The sequence below is a fragment of the Coturnix japonica genome, chromosome 9, assembly GCF_054131305.1.
Source record: "Coturnix japonica strain WE chromosome 9, WE-NBRP24, whole genome shotgun sequence".
Classification (NCBI taxonomy): Eukaryota; Metazoa; Chordata; class Aves; order Galliformes; family Phasianidae; genus Coturnix; species Coturnix japonica.
In genome coordinates this window covers 27,311,544-27,333,349 of record NC_140671.1, presented here as the reverse complement: position 1 = coordinate 27,333,349, position 21,806 = coordinate 27,311,544, and the positions used below count along the sequence as shown (strand labels likewise).

Genomic DNA, 21,806 nt, shown 5'->3' with positions numbered 1-21,806 from the left:
TCTCTAACAGGTGCTGTCAAATAAATCCACTGAACAAATCAGTGCCATTGTAACCATTAGGAAGGCTTTTATAACTGCATTTGCTGAGTGGGAGAAAATTCTTCCTTCATTTTTTATTCACTGACAGCCAGTAAAAAAAAGAAAAACATTCTAATCAAGAGAGACGTGCCAGAAATGCCTCACAGGTGAAGTCGTGTTCAGAGGGAGGTCTGCTCGTCCACCACTCATTTGAAGATTGTAATGCAAAGAGAACCAAGCCCTTTGGGCCCAGAGTAGTGCTCATCCTTGATGGACTGTGAGATGATGAAATACTGAAGCTGTCCATAAAATACTTTCACACTCAGCAGCCCTGCATCACCCAGGTTTATTTCTCTATCACTGCTCATCCCTCCCTGTCCCAGGCTGTGTTTCAGCAGGACCTTCATTGTTCCAGCTGCCCTTGCTGTAGGTCCCTCAGCAGATGGGTGTCTCCAGGTCCTTTGCAGAGCCCCAGAGTGATCTGTGAGGGCTGAGGGCAGAAACAGAAATGAAGGCATGACAGATAAGCTCATCCCAGTGCCTACTGATCGTGCTGAAAAGCAGGCAATTAACGATCATCATTAACTGTTCCTCAAAAGCAGTGAGAGCTTAATTGAAAAGCACTCCTGTTTTTTTTTTAGACTCTTAATTTCCACTGAAGCTGAGAATGAAATGTACTTTTTCTGGTGATCTCAGGATGCAACAGAGACTTCTGCAATCCCAGCAAGCCAAATTCTTCCAAGTACAGCCAGGCACCCTCACTGGAAGCGCCGCGTCAAGCTGTCTCCTCATTAGCAGCCCTATCTCTGTGGGCTGTGAATGTGCCCATTTCTCAAGTCATCCTATTTATTCTTAATGTTTTGTGAGCCAAAGAGGAAAACTCATGTGGGGAAGCAGCAAAGCAATAGGCTCCATTGAATCACCACGGAGCACTTCTCAAGCAACACAACCTACAAACAATGGAGACTCTGCATCACTTCAGGGCCTTTTTCAGATCAGATGTGTGTTGTGGGTTATAAATCTTTCTGCATAAGGTATTTGAATGAAAGAAACTCCAAATATTTTATGGAATTCAGTTAAAAAAAAAAAAGAAAAAGCCTTTACTGGGAAGCTGAATCCTACAGAGGCCGCTTAGTCCTCCTTTATTTGAGCCTTTACAGTTCATTTATCTGAAACGTGCACCAGAATGACAAGCTCTTTGCAAGGCAGATACCTGATTTACATGTATAAATAAGGATATGCATTGCCATGGGTGTGCAGTGCCTCCCTCTCCCATCTTCTGTATTTCTGTAGGAAGATCAGGAGGATGTTCTGTTAGGCAGGATACTGGGCTTGATGGATATTAGCCTCAACTGCTGTAGATGTTCTCATGTTTCATTTCTTCTACCAGAAAGACAGATTGTTCTTTCTTCTTTTTTAAATAAAGCAGCTTTCTTGTATTCTGCAATTTATAGAAAACATCCCTCTATATTTCTCTTATGCAACCACACTATATTTGCAGCAAGATCCATCCCTGCTTACTTGTCACTTTTTACACAGAGCCTCTGAATATCTCCTTCCCCTTCTTGCTCTCTCCTTTTACTTTTAAAAAGAACACACTGTGTTTCTTTTCATAAAGCTCCATGCTCTGGAAGATGGATCAAGAGAATGACACCTACTTAATACAGGTTTTCCCCTCTGTGGGAATTGCTCTTTTTTTTCCCCCCCCGGTGCTTTGCAGTAAGATTAAAGAAGTGAAATTGTCAGCTCTTTCTGAAATGAGAACAGTGCTGGGATTGTCTGCTGGCATCAGGCAGCACGGACACAGATGCACAACAGCAGAAGATGAGCAGATAGCTGCTCTGCAGCCACGATTCATTTAGCTGAATGGTAAATGGCTCCTATGGGGAAGAATGGAGAGGCTGTGGGCAGGGTCAGGTCTGCGGGACTCCAGGGGGTTGGAGGGTCAGGAAGCAAAAGGTCAATAGAAATAGAAGGAGAGCAACCACGTTAAAAAGTCTCAACCATACCACTTCCTTCTGGGAGGCCTACATTATGGTCTGTGAAGTTCTTCTTTTATCTGTATGGCATTAAGCTCTGTGTTTTCTGGCAAGGGCTCACAGCTCAGTTATAATGAATGAAATGAGCTGGTAACAGTTGGGTATTTATAGGCACAGCAGGCTGGTGCTCCAAAAAATCTGAAAGAGTTTAAAAGTGCCTTTGGCTCCAGAGCAACACTGACAGTGCTACCAGCTTGTGGGGATAGGCAGGAGGGGTCACAGCAGGAAGAATGATGATGGATGTGCCCTAAGCTTTGTGCTGAGCATCTTCCAGTCCAGTCTGCAGAGTAAAAGATGAGCTGAATCATTAAGATATGGGAAAACAAGATTGCATGCCCAAGATCCCAGTGAATATGAACGCAGAAATGAAGTTCCGCATGATCTGCTCTGTAAGAGGTCACTCATGAGTAACAATGAGGCACTGAGATCATTAGTTTGCTTACGATAATCAAGCTGAATACTGCTAATCATTAATGACGGCTTTGAGGAAGCTGTGTCTACCACGCAGGTGAAACAGGTGAAGCAACACTTCCTGCTTCCCAAGAACACGTATTCCAAAACACAGCAGCCTCGCAGCCTAGGAAACTAGCCATTGCTACCACAGAGCTGTCAGTGCAAGCTGCTTCCTGCACCAGGGTCGTTGTGGCCCAGGACCAAGGTACAAGGGCCATGCAATTGTCCCCGCATGTACTGGCACTGCGCCGGAGGAGCCACCCAGATAAGGCTTCAGGCTGCACCTGCTCTGCTGCCACGCGTTGGAGCCACACGTTCCCCAGCTGCTGACCTACCTTCCCGGCATCACACTTTCTCTTGATCGATGAGTGTGAGGGCAGATGGGAAAAGTAAGACTAGAAGTAGTACTTACTACAGATGAAAGGTCCATGTTTACCATCCTCCTGTCGTCCAGCTTGACTGGCTGGAGGCCAGCAACGTTGAGCTGGACAGAAGAGGTTCTGTAAACAAATCCCAGCAGCCAGTCCCCCCTAGGAGCAGAGCAAAAGAGGAGTGTGAATAAATCCTGTTGCTAAACGTACACAATATGTGACTACGCAGAGCACATGGAGAACAGAGGGGCTGGGAAGCACAGTCTAGTCTGGAGTGATGCCCATTGCAGCTTTGTCAGACACAGGAATCAGAGTAGTTGCCAAAATCGGGACAGACTCCTGGGATGTAAGAGTGAGTCTGAGTTAAATCCTGATCTGGGGATGCAGTCTCATTGCACTCTGTGAATTTAAAAATCTGACCCTTTCTGTATTTGCCTGGATTCTGCTATACATTCACATTTACTCTTTCTAATGCACTAATAGGTTGAAGTTCTCCAAGCTCCAGAGAGCTGTTAACGTGATGAGACCAACGATACCAATGCTGCTGATATAAACATCGACTGTGAAGCTCCTCGGTGTGCTCCTGATTTATAGGTACTGTATAAATATGTAGTTTGAATTACAATACTAGGATGGGTCTGTTTCTACTGTAAAGCGTTGCTGTAAGTCATTGTGGCAGTATCAGGGTAGGCTACAGGATGAAGAGAGAAGGTGATGCATCCTTTGGAAATACATCACTTGTTCTGTATCACTACAGTCTGTGGAGCAGATTTAAGCTGGATGTGAGGGGTGTGCAGGTTCAGGAAAGGCAGAAGATGAGGCTGCTCCTTTCACTGCAAAATGCTGTGAGCTAAGTCAAGTCTACAGAGCTCTGCAAAATCTTTGCAGCACATCCGCGCTGCATTACAGTCACTTTTTGATCTGTCACCCCATGGCTGGCTTTTTTTGACATGCTCTATGAGTCGTAACTAATTTGGTTAAGGTTTTCCACTAGGAATTTGTAACCTTGCTGTGAAATCAAGAGGGACAGCCCTGACAGCTGGCTTTCACTCCCTGGCTCCTTTCAGACTTCAAAGCTGGAAGAGATGAGCTGCAGCGGACTGAAGCTCAACAAATTGTGTCCAAATCTGATCTTGCAATGTAATTCGTGGGAACTAAATATAGTTACTTCTGAAGTGACAGAACAAGGACAAAATTTGTATGAGCAAGAGACAGAGTGATGAGATTCAGGTGGGGTCCTTCTCTCATAGCCAGTGAACCTCCCTTACCTGCCCCTTGTGACAGCAGAGTAACATCCAGCAGCTGAGAGCAAAGCAGGGAACTAATGCAGCTGAATATTCCCTGCCAGTCTCCTCACCTGCTTATATCTGTTGGCAGCACGCTACAATTTCTACACCTTCTCTCATTCAACACTCAGTGGATGGGCAGACTAACCAAATTACTGCCTGCACAAAGATATGAACACATAACCTGCTCCAACAGCATATAGAGGCTTTGAAACTGTAACAAAATGATTTCTTTTTTATTACAGCAAATGGATACGCTGAGCTTTTAGCACTGAGAGAGATAACTTGCTTAACACATGGAGGAGCGATATTTGCCAGGGCAAATGCAGCTCTGTGCAACAACTGCTGTAATTTATGGCTTCTTGGAGGAACACAGAAGCATTCCAAGTCCCCAGTCACTAATTGACAGGAGGCAGCAATTGCTTTTTCCCTGTGTCAAATAAAGAAATATTTTAACTGGTGTGCACATCCGGCATCCATAAAATGTCCTGTGATCCAAAAAAGACAAAAGCAACATTTTTCAGCCTGACAGATGAGATTAATGATCATTTTGGGGGAGGTTATAATCTTGAATGCTCTTAAATCCTTTTATTTAGTTCTTCTTTGTAAATCAATACACTATGTCATTAACTTCTCATCTTATACACATGTAATACATACATATGTGCATATGGAAAGGACCAACAGCATTTCAGCTGTCCTTGATCTGAGGGCTTGTGGCTCTAGAGCTGTCTTTACTCAGTTATGTGTTCTTTGCTCATCTTCTTGCCTGGCTATTTCTCAATTCCCATGCACTTCCCTGCTTCATTCCTTTGTTTTAATTTCCCTCTTCTAATTGTGCTGGTAAATGATGCTCTTGCCACAATTATCTTCCAAAACACAGTCATTAGATTTGGTGCTGTCACTTGAATTCTTAACAGATTTTGCAACGCTGCTTCAGTTGCCTCTGGCCTCTGAATCTCCCTCTTCTTGCCCAGCAGCTCTCACACCTCTGCACAGTTTTAGAGGCAGGTTTTAAGTTTCAAGGTAACCTTCCTATTCTTTCACATCATTAGTAAATTTGTGTCAGCTATTACAGTTGGACCCCCTCTGCAAGTGAAACCTCCTGTTCATGTGGACTAAGTGGGGACAGAACAGCCTTGAAACGTCTCCTGAAGACTGTCATCTCCAACTAATCTGAAGGAGTGACCTCTGGAGACAAGAGACTCAGGCACTGTTCAATCAATGGACTCATCAGCTGAACAAACATGCACTCACAAAACATCTATAAGGGATAGATGTACAAAATCATTTCAAAGTGACACTGGCATAATGAAGCAGGGCGCTGCATGCATACAGACCTGCAGTAACCGTTTATGATCCTTCCTGACACCACTTTCGTGATCGCCTTCCAGTACTTGGCTTCACCCTCCACTGGAGCTCCCAGTAGGACCACATCTTCAATGATCCCCTGAGAGTCTGTTAAAGTGAAAGCAGAACAGCTCGGGTTTAGAAGACAGATAGATCAGACAGCATTTACCAACACAGAGTGATCATCTATCAAACTGGTTTGATTTTCTTAAGAGGTCACTGCACACAGCACCACCTGCTGAATAGGCATGTTGACTTATGTAGTACAAGAGCTGCTCCAAAAGTAATGTCTCCTATATTACTCTGTTGGTCCATGACATCAGAGGCAAATGTTGGGGGTATGGCAGCAGAGGTTGAACCTTCTACCAATATCCTATTACATTTTGTTACTGCAGCAGAGGGGCAGCCTGACAGAGAGGCATCTTTGTACAGAGCTGAATATCTCCTTTAATGCATTGGAAACAACAGTGGCAATGTTGGAATACTGCAAAGTTTGCACCGGGGGGGGATGCCATGAATGCTCACATGGGAAGAGAAAGAACATCACACACAGGTTTGTCAGGACCCACTGAATCAATATGAGACTGAAGGTGACAGTTACCTGAATCACACAGTTATGGGTGATGTAATGTGGTGCTGAAGAAAATAGCTAATGGTGGTGATAAATTTGCTCTATCAAATAGTGTTACCGTGCTCTTTGCAGATGTTGTATTTTCCATGGAATTAAACAGAAGGCATTACTTTTGGAGCGACCTACATAAATCTTCCTCTCTTATGTGACAGCTGCAGCTGGGAAATTGCAGTAGAAAGGGCTGTATGAAAAATATCGAGCAGCTCTGCAACAGCCCTAAATTAAAATTTAAATATTAATGTGCTTTCCCACTCCTGCCATCTGAAGACAAGAAGAGACAGCCTCAGTCTAGACACCATTCAGGGCTTATGGAGGGACTTTATTTAGGTCTTTTTCAGTTAGACTTCTGTGCAGATATAGGCTTGAAAACAGGGAAAGATACGTTTAAACAATACGTTAATACATACTCCTAACTCTTCTTTGTAAGGAGACATCAAGCACTTGATGTTGTAGTTAAGTGAAATTCAGCCCTGCAGTCTTAGGAGCCTCGTGGGCACGCTGTGCTGAATCGATACTCTCCAGCTGAGAGCAGCGTTCACAAGGCAGGAGCTGAACTATTTTCAGGCTGGTGTCTGCAGTTCGTAAAATAATATGCTGAAAATTTCTGGGAAGGGAAGGTAATAGTGCACCACTTCAGGCTATGATGGAGAGGTGGTGCCTGGCGAGGCTTTCTAAATAGAAATCAACTGGTTTCTTTTCCCTAATAGCGCTAAGAACTTGGAGCTCCCTGCAGTGCCTGAATCTTTCTCGACACAGTGTAAATCCCAGCACCTGACAACAGTCCAAAAGAGCTCTCTTGGTATTATTTCTTATTGCAAAGCAAATGTTGCACCAATCAAGAGAACAGCAAAGAGCAATTCAATTTTGTTAGTGTAACCTGTGAGCAATAAAGTCCCGTGTTTCCACAGTCATGGGCAATGAAAAGGAAACCCAGCGCCTGTTCAGGGAGCTTGCTCCAACTGAGGTACTAAATTCCATGGCTACAATGTGAGCCAACTGAATAAACAGCCAGTTCAGTGGGATCTTGGACATTTGGGCAAGGTGTTGGAAGCTTTTTCTTTTTCCTCCAGTCCTTTGCACAGCTTATTTTGTGCTTAGAAGGAAAAAAATAATGTTCAGCTTTGGCTGAAAAATACCCATTTTCTTTCAATGCTGACAGAAACCTGAGAGCAGATCGCTGACCTATGTGGTTGCTGGCGCTCGAGATGAATTAAATGTATTTCACAGTTTGCAGATCTTTTATACTGATGGAGACAAACAAAGCCTGCATAAAGCAGGAAAATAACACTAAAAAAGCAGTTACTGATGGGAAAAGATTGCTAACTGATAATATTATTTTCCTGGTAAAGGTGTGGGAGATCCAGGCTAAGTGGGAGGATGTAACCAGCTTTCAGGAGCCAGGCATTCCTGTGCCTCTAGTACAAATCACTGAGCAAAAGAGGAACATCAGGTCAGTCCTCACTGGATAGAGAACAAGATGGAATTCGGGAACAAATCAGAGCAATGAACTCCCTGTGCCATAATATGTCTCTGACAGGGCATTACCACACCTCAGACTATAATGGTATTTTCTGAAATTTTCTGGCTTCCAAAGTCATTTGCAATGAAGGATCTCAAAGGTTATTTACCTGAATGGCAAAAGAGTGTTTTTCTTTTAATGGGCTTTGAATTTCTGCCACATTCTTTCACTGAATAATCCATGATTAGTTATTTGTCCTCATAAATGCCACTGCCATTTGGATGCAAAGGGCTTTCTATTTCTTTTGTGTGAGACAAACAAATCCAAACCGAAATCAGACTCAGATGTCCCAGGTCTCAGCTTCATTCTGTGGCTTGCTCTGGAATGTGCATGCGAAGAACGCCTTGGCAATCTGCACCAAACATGCTGCTTTTCATCTCACAAACAGCTCTCAGCTTTCATAATTCAATTAAGGAACTGAAAAATCAGTGTACTGTGGGGAGCTGCTATGATACATAATTACGATGCTTAGATTTCTTTAGAACAGCAGCCAGCTTTAAAGACCCCATATGATTTCCTTTCATGTAACTATGGTCCCATGTTATTCCAGTGAGAGACAGCAGATCTCTAAATAAAAGCCTGAAAATACTTCATCCCTTGACATTCTTAAGACACAAAAAGAGTTGATCTAGAACAGGATTAGGATCTGGATTCTGGCTTCAGTGTAACTCCATCAGGATCATTCTGGACTTGATCAGATTTATCGTGAGAACAGAATTCTGTATTTGAGGTTTTCTTCTTAAACCAGAAGTCATGTTCTGGTATCCAGATGTCAACAGAAAATACACTGACCTCCTTTACCCTCACCTGACACCATCTCCACCTTCCTGAACTTTATTGAACATTTTACTTCATGGAGCTCCTTATTTATGAGAGATTTATTGTGAGACTGCATGGTTAATGAATCACATGAGCTACGTATGGGAAGGCAGGCTGCACACACACACTCATACTGACTCAACTCCAAGATGCATTTCACATCAACTGATCGTAATGATTTTATTTTTTTTCTAAATTAAAAATAGAATCTATTAATAAACAGAACCACAAACTGGTAATAAATTGACAGATGGTTTTATACTTGACTTCAGGGGAAAATTATCATGAAAATAGCAGATGACAGTGGCATTTCAGTGACTTAAATGGAAGGGAGGACTCTTGGAATTAGATACAATAGCTACAGAGAGCTGCCAATAAAGGCAAGGCGTCCTCTGCCAAGATCTCAGTGGCTCTGTGCAGCTCACAGACTGATCTAGTGATCCAATGTCACAATATCTACAGACTGGTGATCAAACCACGCTGTCAGCCACAATGGTGAACCTCTAAGAAGGCTATGGTTCCATTGAAATGGTGGAACTGATAGGAGAATTTGGCTCCAAAAGCATTTCAAAACCATTTTTTTAGGTTTCTGATTGATTCTAAAATAAAACCTCAAACACTCTTGCAGAACAACATTTCATTGGAAGGAAAACTTACCAGCAGTAAGGAAAATGAAGAGGAAGAGGACCAGAAGGTGCAGCTTACCTTTTTCTTGAGCCATCTCCTGCAGACAGAAGTAGATGACTCTGGCACCCAGACTGAAGCCAATCAGTGTGACAGGTCGCTTGCCCTAAGAACAAAAGAAAGGAGGAAAGGCCATAAAATGCTGCACTAGACCTGGAAAGAGAGACCAGCCATGGGATTCCTGAGACCCTGACACAGAGAGCACTCATGTTGGTGCTTGGTCTTTTAAGCATGTGAGAGATTCTGTCAATTTCAAAGAGGTTGTCCCTGATGTTTTACACAGTTCAATATCCAAAGTATCTGTTATTTGGGCTTTTTGATAGCTAGAAAATCAATTGAAAGAATCCAGTGACAAGATGTTACTCAAACAGATGCTCATTGTTTTCAAACTTCCAACAGAGAGCCTAATTCGTGGAGCAAAAATTCTTCTCTGGAAATGTTTCAATAAACAACAAAAGCAGCAGTAAGTCAAAAATAGTGGACACTTCTAGATTTGAGACTGAACAGCAGCAGCTCTGTGTGGCTGTTATAAAAACGATGTGTGGAAAGCTTTTATTTTGAACAACCTAATGAGATTTTCCTAAAGATCAAAGAGAGCTTAATCTCAGCAGCAACAGTCTGTGTATGAACCAGGGAGCAGGTGTGTGATGGACTCTTTAGACATCAAGTTAAATCGTGTAGGCTCTGCAGCACATTGGAATGTGTGTTTCCACAACAGTTAACACTTGAAAGGCAGTAACAAATGCCCCCAGCACAACAAAGGGCTTGTATGAAATAAAGTTTATTGCCTTTCCTGGGATTGTATTTTTATGAGAAATCAAGTTTGTTTCTACTCTGCTGTTTCACACTGTTATTGATGACGTGCAGCTTTGTGGCTACAGCTCTCACAGGGCTCCTCCATAACAGATAATGGACTAGCATAGCATACCTGTGAGAAACACATGGCCAGCAGAACACTGCCTCCCCAGGTACCAGAGATAGCCCAGCAAACAATGGCAGGATTCAGGAGGCAGAAACGTCTTTCACAAACCACCTCAGGGAGCTTTAATGATGTCCATCGCTTCTTTCAGGTACCAGCCCATTCCACTTCCCTTTTTTAGGTGCTGTATGTTACTTCTACTTCAAGCTTGCATCCCATTTGGACACGTTTTTTCTTACAAGTCTTTAATATCCTGCTGCTCCTTCTTCCTTTCCCATTTGTGAATGCCTTCTGCTTTTCTCACTCTCACTTTAGCTCATATTCTGCTTTTTGTTTCATGGGTTTCCAACAGGAGAGTGGAATTTGCTAACAACTGTGCCTTTGCATTTACAAAGTACTTGTTGGAATCACCTGAAAAGCAACATCTGTGTGGATCTGTGCTCATGGCCACTTCTATAGCAGTGCTCCACAGCTGCAGCAACACAGGGAAGCACAAGTGTGTTTCATGCTGCATGTAATGCTACATGGTATTCTCTTACACTGTTTTGTGCCCCTTGATTCACAATGGGTACTTTTAACACTCTGTATTCTCTCCTCCTGCCCACCTATCTTTCCTTCTGTTCTCAGATTTTCACTCAGTGAGTTGGCCTGGCACGTTCAATCCACTTATCATTTATGACCTGGATCTCTCCTTCATTTAGGGAAGCTTTGGGTTAAACAGAATGAATCTTAGCAGGAGTTCTTTGATTAATTTGGGACTTTGTAATTTGCCTCAATTAACTACATACATGCTGGTCAATTTTGTACGTCATTTAATTTTTCTTTCCATTTTTCATGTTGTTATTCATTTTCTTCCCCGAGGAAAGATAATTTTCCTTCATGTCCCAGATCCTTTCCTGCCATTCTTCCTGGATAATTTCTAGTCAATTACCTGCTGTCGACTGAGCAGAATATGTGCGAGGTGCTTGCCTACTTCAGCAGACCGATGCAGACACACTCCCCAGGGGTTGTCAATGACATTGGCAACAGTCAAGAGTGAAGTTGGCCAAGTCAAGGCTGTAACAATACCTGCAACACAGAAAACAAACAGCCCAGCACAGTCACTAATCTGGACTGCTCTTAGGAAACATCAAAAGAAAGACGGTTCACTGAAGTTAAAAGCTAAACCTTGGGCCTTTTATCATTTTCAGTGCTTCTTGCTCAAGAGCTGGTCTGAGAAATGTTTTGCTAGACTAAAGATAAGAAAGAATCTGATGTTCTGATATGGAGGCAAACAGACGCTATATGTGAACATAACCTGCATGTTTGAAAGGTTTATGTGAAGCACTAAAACAGTTTAACAATATAAACACAGACACACACAAAGAAAGGTGTTTCCAGCTGTAATTTTAAAAGAACAAGTCAGTGACACAGAGGCAGAGCAATCCAGGAAAGCAACTCTGAATTACAGGTGTGGCAGAGAAGGTTCTCAGGCCACTTTTGCAGGGCGATGCCAATATGTCTTCCCAGAAATCCTCTCAGATAAGGAAAGCCCCTTTAAATAAACACCAACAGTGAAACTGTACAAGCACAGATCCAATGCAATATAGGTTCTTACCCGACAAAACAGTGAATTTTAGGGCTTCCTGAGCCATCATGTTAACAAAACCATTCACCAGGGTATCCAAGGCGCTGCCAAGCTCCATCAAGTACTTGGATTCCCAGGCCAGACAGTACTGCTCTCTCGAATGCAGCATGTTGCTCCATGGTGCTGTGAAGCTCCCTGTGAAAAGTTGCAGGCATGGAATTCAGAACAGCACAACAGTGGCAAGATAGCTTCAAAAAAAGAGTCAGAAAAGAACCTGCAGGGCACTGGAACATTTTGTGATAATTAGGAATTGCATTTAAAAATACTGTTAGATTTAGACTCCATAATTCTACTATTTTACGATAAATTTTGGCTTGGTAAATAATCCCACAGCTTCAGCTGCTTTGGCAAAGTGTTCAGCACAGAGATACTGCATGCAGGCTGAGACTTCATGACCCACTCAGGTAGCTCAGAGCCTTCTGAGAGAGATGGACATTAATGTGAATTATGTAGGCACTGAAGACATTCCTCTTATCCTCAGACATCAGGCCAAGTCCTGCAGCTGGGCTTATATAATCTACCACAGGGCATCTTCCAAGTACTTTAGTTAGACAGGCAAGGATTGCATTAGTGGCTCTGTTGGAAAACAAGGAATCTGTATTTGCAGATCTAGATTGCGATTATTTTTATTCTGCTGTCTAACTTAGCCACTTTGGTTTAATTTTCCCCCTTCAGAGGCTAATCAAAAGCAGTGCCTGAATGCTTAAGAAAGAATGGATAATATACACTGTGCAATGTCTAATTTTTGGCTGCAAGACCAATTTTTAAGCCGTACTCTGCCCTGTTCATCTGAATTAATTAAAACCCTTTGACTTTGTTCGTTCTCTGAACAAAGCAGGGTGAGTTGAGGCAGCTGCTGACCAAAGTGGCATGTCCCATGCCAGACCTTGCCACTATATCCTGCTGTATTTGTGGATGTACAGATAGGCAGACAGTGAGAGATCAAAAATCACAGCATGTTCTCACTCCCTCTGTGTTAACAAGTCATGCAAGTGTGCAAACCGGCACAGCTGTAAGGAAGAGAATGGACGACAGTTTTAGTTTTGCTTTTTTAAACATTATAACAGATTGCTTGTTATGGAAGAAGAATGTGTGTCATATGTAACTCCCTTTTAAGGGCAAAGAGACACCAAGAGGTTCCTGAAGGATGCACTTGTGTTTCTAACATTGCCTGGGAGCCCTCCAACCCCAGAGATTTGGAGCCCTGCTAAGCAATGAGTAAAGCCAAAGCACAGTACTGTGAAGTGAAAATAACCTTACTCTGACAGCTAGCTGCAATCTAACAAGCAACAGGACAGAGAAAACCTTCTGCATTAATAATACCCAGTGTTAATTATGATGGTTCTGAATGAATTGGCAGCTGCTGAGCCAGGTTGCTGAACTCAGCAGACAGTTGACATATTTTATATGACAAGCCATACTAGAAACTAAAACAATACAAACTTTCCAAGGCTGCTGCCTCTGAGTTCACTTCCTGAGTTCTGTGCTTAATGGGATTTGCTTCACACAACTTTCTTGCCAATAAAACTCATTAGCTGGCAGATGGAGAGAAAGAAAACAACACTGTTTTCTGTTAATTGCTGGAGGATAAACATAAAGTCTCAGAGGTAGGTGAGACATATTGTCCTAGTGCTGGAAATCATCCAACCCAACCAGATTCTTCCTAGGAAAACCAGACAGGATTTACTAACAGAAACAGTCACACTATCACTACCACCAATCCTACCATAACTACCACCAATTTACTGTACTTTCTCTGTTTTGATTGGAACTGCAGATTGGGTTACAAAGACTTATGTTAACAGCTGATGTGTTTTATTCAACAGCCTATGTGAGCGTGTGGAAGGCACGGTGCTACTAAAGCACAAACGCTGCTACACTCCTCTCAATCTCATCTTATTCTTACCATACTTGCCAGCACACAGCCAACCAGTAATTGCTATGGTGATGTGAAGCTGCCTTCCTTCTGTAAGTGGGAGGAATTCAAACTCTTCTATGGCTCCCACACGCTTCTTCATCTTGTATCCTACACATAAGACAGAAACACGGATCTCAGAAATCGCACAAGGACAGATGCTGTTAACAGCAGAAATTCATAAGAGATGACTTGGCTCGTGACTAGGGTTTTCTCTTTCCAAGACCCTCAGCAAATCTATGTATTACTTGGTATGGAGCCAACAGGATCCCTCTGAGCTCTCATGATCTGTGGGTATCTCAGCAGAAGGCTGTTTTGCAGAAAACCCAGCATGACCCGTGACAACCACTGCTCTCTGTTGCTGCACCTTTCTAATCCAAAGCAGGAAGTTTTCATTTCTTTTACTTAGCCACGTATCAAACACGATTTCCCTGGTTAGTCATCAAGCATGTCTTGAAATAAAACTCAGCTTGAAGTTGTGAGATCACACCTCGCATCACTTTCCTTGCTCTGCAGAGCTTGGTCATGCTCTGCATTTTGGAACACAATCCTGTGCCTCATTACTTGTGAAATGTGCAGTCACTCTCTTACCAGTAAGGCCAGCTCCTGCAGCTCCAAAAAGGGATGCCATGACAGCAATTCCTGCAGTTGAACCAAGAGCAGCTGCTCCTGCACTTCCAATGATAGTGGCAGCCCCAGCAGCAACCAGAGGGGCAGCAAGGCCTCCTGTCAAGCCTGAGAAGGCAACAAGTGAGTTCACCAGTCTTTTACCAAGTGCAAAAACCAGTTATTTCCCTGTGCTGTGCGAGTACTACTAATTCTATTGAAAAAGTGGTGTCTGTTTTGCATCACTGGAAAGGGGCTTTCTGAGATCATCCCCAGGCCCTGAATCTCTGCACTCATTCTTTGACTGACTTCAGTAAAAATAAAGAATAACTTAAGTCAAGGAAGAATATTGTGCCCCAAACAAACATCATCCAGTCTCTCTCTGGTATTTTTAAACTGATTTTCCAGTATGCACTGAGAACCACACCAACAAACAAAGTGGATTTTCACTTTTACAACTAATTCCTGTTTTATTTTTGCATGGCAGAACCTGAAGTGACAGACTACCTTTAGCCTGGCAAAAAAAAAAGAACACTTTAAAATCACAGCCTGGCTTCTGCTGCTGAAAGTGCAGGTCAGAACCCCACTTTCTCCCCCTTGCACCGTGCATGCAATTCAGGAGCGAGCTTCTGACAGCCCAAGGCAGCCTCACCAATCACTGTTCCACCTCCAACGGTTGCCAAGCCGATCAGCAGGTATCTCTTCAGCTTCCTTCTTCTTTCCTTCTTTTTTCTTGAGACTTCTGCAGTTCTGCAGGGGGATTAAAAAAATAAAAGCTGGCAGATAACAACACTGCACCACAATCTGCTTATATCCTCCTCAGTGTAATTTCCCTACTGGGAACAGTAAAAAGTACCATGCAGGTGTGGACTGCGACAACACATTCAGATTTATGAGCATGGACATAAGCCACAGATTTAAATCGAAACAATGTAATTGCTTGGAAAAGGCAACAGATGTTACTTACTTTGAAAACACTTCCTAAGAGGGGTGAAGCATGTTAAAAAAAAAAAAAAAAAGAAGAAGCAAAGTCAGAAACATTTCAATAGCTACGAACTGCCTATGTGTCTTACAGAAAATCTATTGCTGTTTGTAGGAGATGAAAACCATTTCTGCATTATCAAGTTAATACTGTGTGTCTAATGGAAAAGAACTGGCTCCTACATATTTAATGTATTGGCAGACTGCATTGGAGACTCTCACCTCTAGGCTGCAGAATGACTACCAGGCTGATTTGGCCCATAATTACTAGTTATTTGTTGTGAGATGCTCTCAAGTCAGACCAGGTTGCAGGCTGAAATCCAAACAGGAGGCAAACAGTGAAAGCTGAGGGGTACTTAGCTCAGCCTTCAGGGAAAGAGAAAGAACTGACCAAAAAAATAACATGTACACCGGGGAGAAGGAGACTTCACCTTGGGGACAAACAGCAGAGAAGCTGAGATGGGTTAGCTCAGATCATACATCACTGGGGTGAGCTGCAGAGCACACACAAGGCAGTTTCCATTAAGGTTGGTTCCCCATTCCTCTGTCATTAAAGGCTGCACTTGCTGAAAGCTCACACAAGAACAGTCCGTAACTGAGGGGAAATGCTTGATATGCATTAAAAGTAAACCCTGAGCATAGATAGGACTTTGAGCAGCATCTGTGATATCGCCAGGCAGGAAGATAACTGCCAGAGCTGTCAGTTCTCATCTCAGTTTTTAGGGCACAGCCTGCAGATCAGGTCCCTGAGGCTGTGAGCATATCAGCATAAGGCTGGTTGTAAGGACAGCAGGTTAAATCATGTCTGTGTCATGTAAATGCTACACCAGCACTATGTACATCAGATATTCGTAAGTGAAAGCAACCCTACAAATGTAAATGACTGCTGTAGTCAGCTGTGTAATGATATTTTTTTTTTCTGATGGTGCAGTTCTATGCTGCTTTCTGTTTTGGTTTCAGCAACAGAGCATCAAGAAAACTACCTAAAATGCACCATGACTTTTACTTCCTTGTATTATACACCAGACTCGTTTTAAAGACCTGATTAACAGAGAAAGTGCAATTCAACTCAGGAACTGATTTTGACCTGGTGACCTCATCCAGCCATGCCAAATGCTACTTGATGGTGCTCATTAAAGTGAATGCTATTCATTAAGATGAATGATCCTTAGCAGTGGCCACAGGCCTCCAGACCTGTGAGCTGCTGTGTCAGACCTGAACCAAAGGCCAGCTCCTCCTCCTGTTGCTCATAAACAAACTGAATTATGTTAGTATTAGAAAAATCAGAAGCAGAAGCAGAGAATAAGGGTAATTTGTGCTAGTTAACAGTGAGATGGAATCAAACTATTTTCCAATAGCAGACTTTATATTTAGCTGCTCTCTAATTATACCTCACAATATAATAACATAATAGTTATTAAACACAGTCACTATTTCATTTGTCTCTGTGCATTTAAGCTGCACTTTAACAAACTTACCCCAAGCAGGTAAATAAACTGAAAACAATGTCGCTTTTCAGGCACCAATTTTGGTTTATCTCTCACAAGAAGCACCTTCCATTTCAGAGGAAAGTGAGAGAAACAGAGGATAATGAAACAAGTTGTTTACAGGATAAGTTTCCTTCTAACCTGCCTATTCAGTGGTTAATCTTGGCCTTGAAACATGAGAATTTATCTTGCTTCCAAACTTGGATATTTTCCCTCTTAATCTGAACCTAATAGTGGATTTTCATTATCCATATAATTGCCTAATCCTTCATGGAACCCTCTAAGCGTTCTGTAATTTTGATAAAGACAATTTTAGATGAGTCCCAAACAATACACAGCTTTGTACAGCACAGCAGGAGGAAAATGAAGCACAGTGGGAGAAATCCCTGCTTCGCTGAAGTCAATGGCAGAACTCCCACTGACTTGCATGGCACAGGGATCTCAGCTCCACAGTGATCCTCCAAAAAATAAACCACTGCCTATAACCTCTGCTTGCACATTCTGCAGTTGCAAATGTAGCTGTCAGTGAAAGATGCAGCCTGAATGGCAACATCTTTAGCAACTTATCTGCAACACACTGGGCCACAGGACGTGTCCACAGGAGCAAAGGCAAGAGCAAAACTTCCCATTGCAAGTATCAGTAAATAATGCATAAGCAGAAGCTGCCTAAAATCCACTTGGTTGTTCCTGTTCTTGCAGGGGATGGGCAGAGCTGGAAGGATTCAAAGCAGATCCTAAGACTGTCTTCCCTGCCCCCAAAAATCTGTGAGGTCAAAGCAGCAGTGAGATTACATCCTGCTTCAGTTCCCAGTTGAGTTCTATCACTAAAACAGAGTCATGAATTCCCCACAAGTCTCAGCTTTGTGCTAGTTTTAGTACTGCAGTAATGAATGTATTGACCCTGCAGTTGTGAACTGCTCTTATTGTGGGGATTTTCGTTTTCCTCTTTCATCTAACAGCTATTTCCACAGCTGCAGCTTGGGCTTCTAAGGAAAGAACAAGAGTGAAATCAATGGCTTTTGCCACACAATGTAGACATGATAACCACTAAATTAACTACAGCATTTGAAAGCCACACTCATAACTATATAGCACAATTTCTGTAGTCACTCCTGCCACTATCAGACATCTCTTGGAGCTGCACTACAACCCACTTCAAGAGCCACAGTTCCAAGAGAATTAAGTATCAGGGCACCATCTGTGTACGTGAGGCCCCACTCTTAATATGTGTGCTGTGCCATGTTAGAGGCTCAAGATTGAATTTATTTTCATAAGCCAGAGCAAAACAGTGCCCATCTGTACCAACCCTTGCTCCTGCATTGCAGACGGTGCTCTCTTTAGCAGTGCATGATCTTTGAGATTATTTTGACTTTCCCTTTTTACAGAGCACTATAAAGTTAAGCTTTATTTAAATAGTCATAATTGAAAGGCATCTGCCACCTGCTGAACCCCAGAGAAACGTCTGAACATGTTCTGCGTCAGAGACATCGATTAAAGCAGTTCTTGGCACTCAGGCCAACCTCGTAACATTTATTGCTGAACTGGCATAAAAACATTAAACAGCTCCTTGAAAGTCTCCTATGGACAGGTTTACCAGCTCACACACTGCTAAACCTTCACACGGCTCCTGGCTCATAGGCAAAGGACTGTGCTTCTAATAGGCACCAACAGTCTGGCAATTCTGAATATAAGAACTTGCAATTAAGAGGCTTCATCTTACATTAATAATAGAGAAGTCAGGTGTTCAACAGTTTGATCAACAAAGGATTTAATCCTGAAATTTTATAGGAACTTCATTCTGCAGAAGGCATTATTGCAGAGGTGTGAGTTTGGCCTGGAAGAAATAGCCTGGCTTTAGCCTTGACATATTCACATTGACTCATTCCCTTTTGTAAAGCAGAGTAAGGGAAATAATCAAAACACATCAGGCCTGTTTGATTTTCAGCTTCATGGTTTCTCCAGAGGGAACAATCCCCCTGCAAATCTATTTGTTTGTATCTGAAGAGTACTAGGCCAAGAGATACAGATCTTTCTAGGAGCTTAGGATACAGCCTAGGAGATAAAATTGGAACAAGGAGATGAAGGAGTTTGGTGTGTGCATTCACCAGCTTGGCAAGGTTGGGCTGCAGCTCTGATTTTACAAATGTTGAGCATTGTTGGCTCTCAGTGCAGCTAAAGTGCTTTGAGGACCCTGCAACTCTCATCAAGCCATAAATGATTAAGTTAAGAGCCACAGGGAGAATGAGCAGAGCCTGGACTTAGGCAGAATAATTGATGCTAAACTTACAACCACCAGCAGTGATTCTTCATCCCTTATATTCAACCCTAGTATTCTTACTCTGACTCTTCCTCTGTTTGTTCCTTCAGGCTTTCAAGCAGAGATTCCTCCAGGACTTCCAGCTCCTCCAAGGGGATTCGCAGCAGCCAGCTGATATGGCAGATCAACACCCTTACTCGTGCATCGTAGTACCCTTAAACAGAGGAAAACCCAGGAAATCCATCACTCCTTATCACATCAGATTAAACAGCAAGTGGAGAAACCCAGCTGCACTAGAGGACCACGTTACACAAAAGCATATTCCTCCCCTCAGGCCCTCTTCATCTTTCATGTGTTTGAAGACAACTGTTATTGTCTAAAGAAGAGAGCCCGAAATGGAGAACCTCCCCCACTGCAAACCTCATCCTGTCAGCAGAGCCACTACACCAGGTAACTGCCTATAAGACAGGAGAACATCTCATATCACTAGGTTTTCATTGTCTTCGACAGAGGACAATGAGAAGAGGAATGGATAAGCTGACACAACCTGCAGCAGGAGAAAGGACTACTCTTGGGCATACAAACAAGTGTGGTTAGAAAAATAATCATAAGAATTTAGATAGAACAGATTTGTGCCAACTCTTTTTTTTTTTGTTCTCAGTAGCATCTGCTGTTTGCTGATAGCAGGCGTTTATAAAGGGCATTCTGTGATGAAAAGCACAATAGTTTCTCTGGGGTTACGTAAAGATACCAGCAAGACACAACAACAAAGTATAGTTCCGATATGTGCTGCACGTAGATCAAATACGGCCATTGGCAATCTGTTCAGTTTATTTATTTATTACCATCATTACCAAGATACCAAGCTGCTTCAGTGGGCTTTAATGAGGTCACTTTTAAAGTGTGCTAAGCAGAGAAATAAGGCTAATGCTTATCCTCCCTTCGTCCCTGATATGTAGCACAACACGCAAGGAGTCTTAATAGTAGCCTTCATGCTTCCTGCCAGCAATACACAACTTAGCTTCTCACGTAGCCAGCTTGGCACTAAGTCACCAAGGCTTGAAAATACATTTGTTTGAAATTCCAGCTTAGCAAAACAGGCAGTTTTTATTCCCACCAGAATTTATTCCCTGGATATCTATTTGTTTTCCTTTTAGGCAACGAGTGATCTGCGAAGCATGTGGGGGTTGAAACTTTCATAACAGCTCCATGGCTTCCCAGAAGGAAGAAGAGCTCACCTGCACCCTTGGAAGCACTGGAGGAGAAAAACATTCCAGTCTAGGTATTTAACTTCAGAACTTTTCAATCAGTTGTATGCCAGTGCATGATATGTGAAGCTACAGAGGTGACCAGTTGTGCATTATTTAACAGGTGGTTTCAGTTGTCTTTCCTATAGTGGACATAAGGAAAGAGTGTGCTACTCTTGCATGTAAAGTATTAGATATATGAACTCACTGATGTTACACTTACAAAGAACAAACACTAACATAAACTTACCATCTCTAAGAGAGAAGGACAAAAGATCCTAAAAAGAAAAGAAAAGAATATTGAAGTTAAGTTTGATGGTGTACAACTAGAGGTCTTAAAATGGAAGTATGAAATCCCATCAGACCACGATTTAATGGTTGCAGAGTGTCCATTCTTACATGTGCAAAGGCAGGAAGTTGATTTCAACAAAGTAAAGCCAGATGCTTCCAATGCACAATTGTACATACACACATGCAGGTAGAACTGACTGAACAGAAGTAGATAAGCACAGGATGGGAGAGTAATGCCTGCTTGGTATGTGCTGAAGCAGCTGATTCTTGGTTTGTTGTTGTTATTGTTATTAGCAATCCTGTTGCAAGTCCCTGTGATTACACGGGACTTCAAAGTCAGGGGAAATCAGGCTGTAAGTTCCCAGCTGCACTGATGCCTTCTGCTCTTCTAGTCACACCTACTTGTATTTTCAGCTCAAATAGGTTTGAATGTTACTTAGATGGACCAGTGGCCCCTGTTTCCTTTGGCATTCTGGGAATTCATAGCTATAGGCAGTAGGGCTGAACTAGAATGAAGTTCTTATGGATTAAGTACTCAGAAACAAGAGTTATGGTCATCAGAAAAATAAATAGGAAAAACAGATCAATTCAATATAAAGCTTCCATGGACAAATCCATGAAAGAGGTCAGTGCTCCTTAGATGAGAAGAAAGAGGTGGTGTTTTTACTGCTGTGTTCTTTTATTGTCACTAAATAACAATAACAATAAATGTTAAGCTCTTTACGTAACTACAACACTAAACGCTAGCTCAGTGTTCCTCTCCTCCAAGCACAAAGCACAGCTGAATTTTATAGGGAATCCTTTGATCCTTTGGGAACATGAAAAATACATTCAAAGACACGGGACGCTGCCAAAGAGTTTATGTTTATTAGACCCGTAAGCTCCTAAGCAATATTTGTATTGTAAAAATGTCTCTAATCTGCTGCACGAGAAGCATAGAGGACAAGCAATCTTTAATCCAGTCCTAGAAGAGGGGCAGACTGTAGATGTTGAGTCAAATATCAATACCTGTACTCTGAATGTATTGCTCAGGTGCACGATGACTTGGGTGCTCTGCTGCTACATATCTACGTGGTTGTGCCCATCCTTTGCCTGCCTGCCCTGCAAGGTCCAACAGGATAAGGTGCTTCCTGAAGGTTCTGCTGATCCGGGCTCTGCACAATATAGTCAGCACTCCTGCATTTCAGTGGCCAAAGGAAAAGGAGAGTCCCCAGTCTCCAGCTGCCATTCACCCTGTCTGGCTTCAGGGCTGCCAGGAGCTGGGAGGCCCAAGCAGAAAGCTGGTCAAACGTGGAACCTGAAGTCT

General features: G+C 42.6%; 2 protein-coding genes across 4 annotated transcripts in view; one reads left to right on the top strand and one right to left on the bottom strand.

Moving 5' to 3' along the window:
- The window catches only part of TMCO4 (transmembrane and coiled-coil domains 4), a 31,758-nt gene that overhangs the window by 5,148 nt on the left and 4,804 nt on the right, over window positions 1-21,806 (bottom strand). For both annotated transcript variants that reach the window (XM_015882299.3, XM_032448668.2), the window contains 10 exons: window positions 20,460-20,487; window positions 19,044-19,176; window positions 14,890-14,987; window positions 14,223-14,366; window positions 13,623-13,742; window positions 11,687-11,851; window positions 11,021-11,157; window positions 9,192-9,276; window positions 5,508-5,625; window positions 2,923-3,040 (listed from right to left, as the gene is read on the bottom strand). In XM_015882299.3, coding sequence (XP_015737785.2) covers window positions 2,923-3,040; window positions 5,508-5,625; window positions 9,192-9,276; window positions 11,021-11,157; window positions 11,687-11,851; window positions 13,623-13,742; window positions 14,223-14,366; window positions 14,890-14,987; window positions 19,044-19,176; window positions 20,460-20,487 — 1,146 coding nt within the window. The remainder of the gene's footprint in view (window positions 1-2,922; window positions 3,041-5,507; window positions 5,626-9,191; window positions 9,277-11,020; window positions 11,158-11,686; window positions 11,852-13,622; window positions 13,743-14,222; window positions 14,367-14,889; window positions 14,988-19,043; window positions 19,177-20,459; window positions 20,488-21,806) is intronic.
- HTR6 (5-hydroxytryptamine receptor 6) overlaps window positions 1-21,806 on the top strand; it is a 36,844-nt gene that overhangs the window by 11,277 nt on the left and 3,761 nt on the right. Inside the window, exons 4-6 of one of the 2 annotated variants that reach the window (XM_015882302.3) lie at window positions 3,365-3,475; window positions 19,073-19,412; window positions 20,120-20,244. The gene's annotated coding sequence lies outside the window, so the exon portion shown is untranslated. Of the gene's footprint in view, window positions 1-3,364; window positions 3,476-14,793; window positions 14,933-19,072; window positions 19,413-20,119; window positions 20,245-21,806 lie in introns of those variants that run through there. The other variant, XR_014931824.1, reaches the window with a different exon arrangement.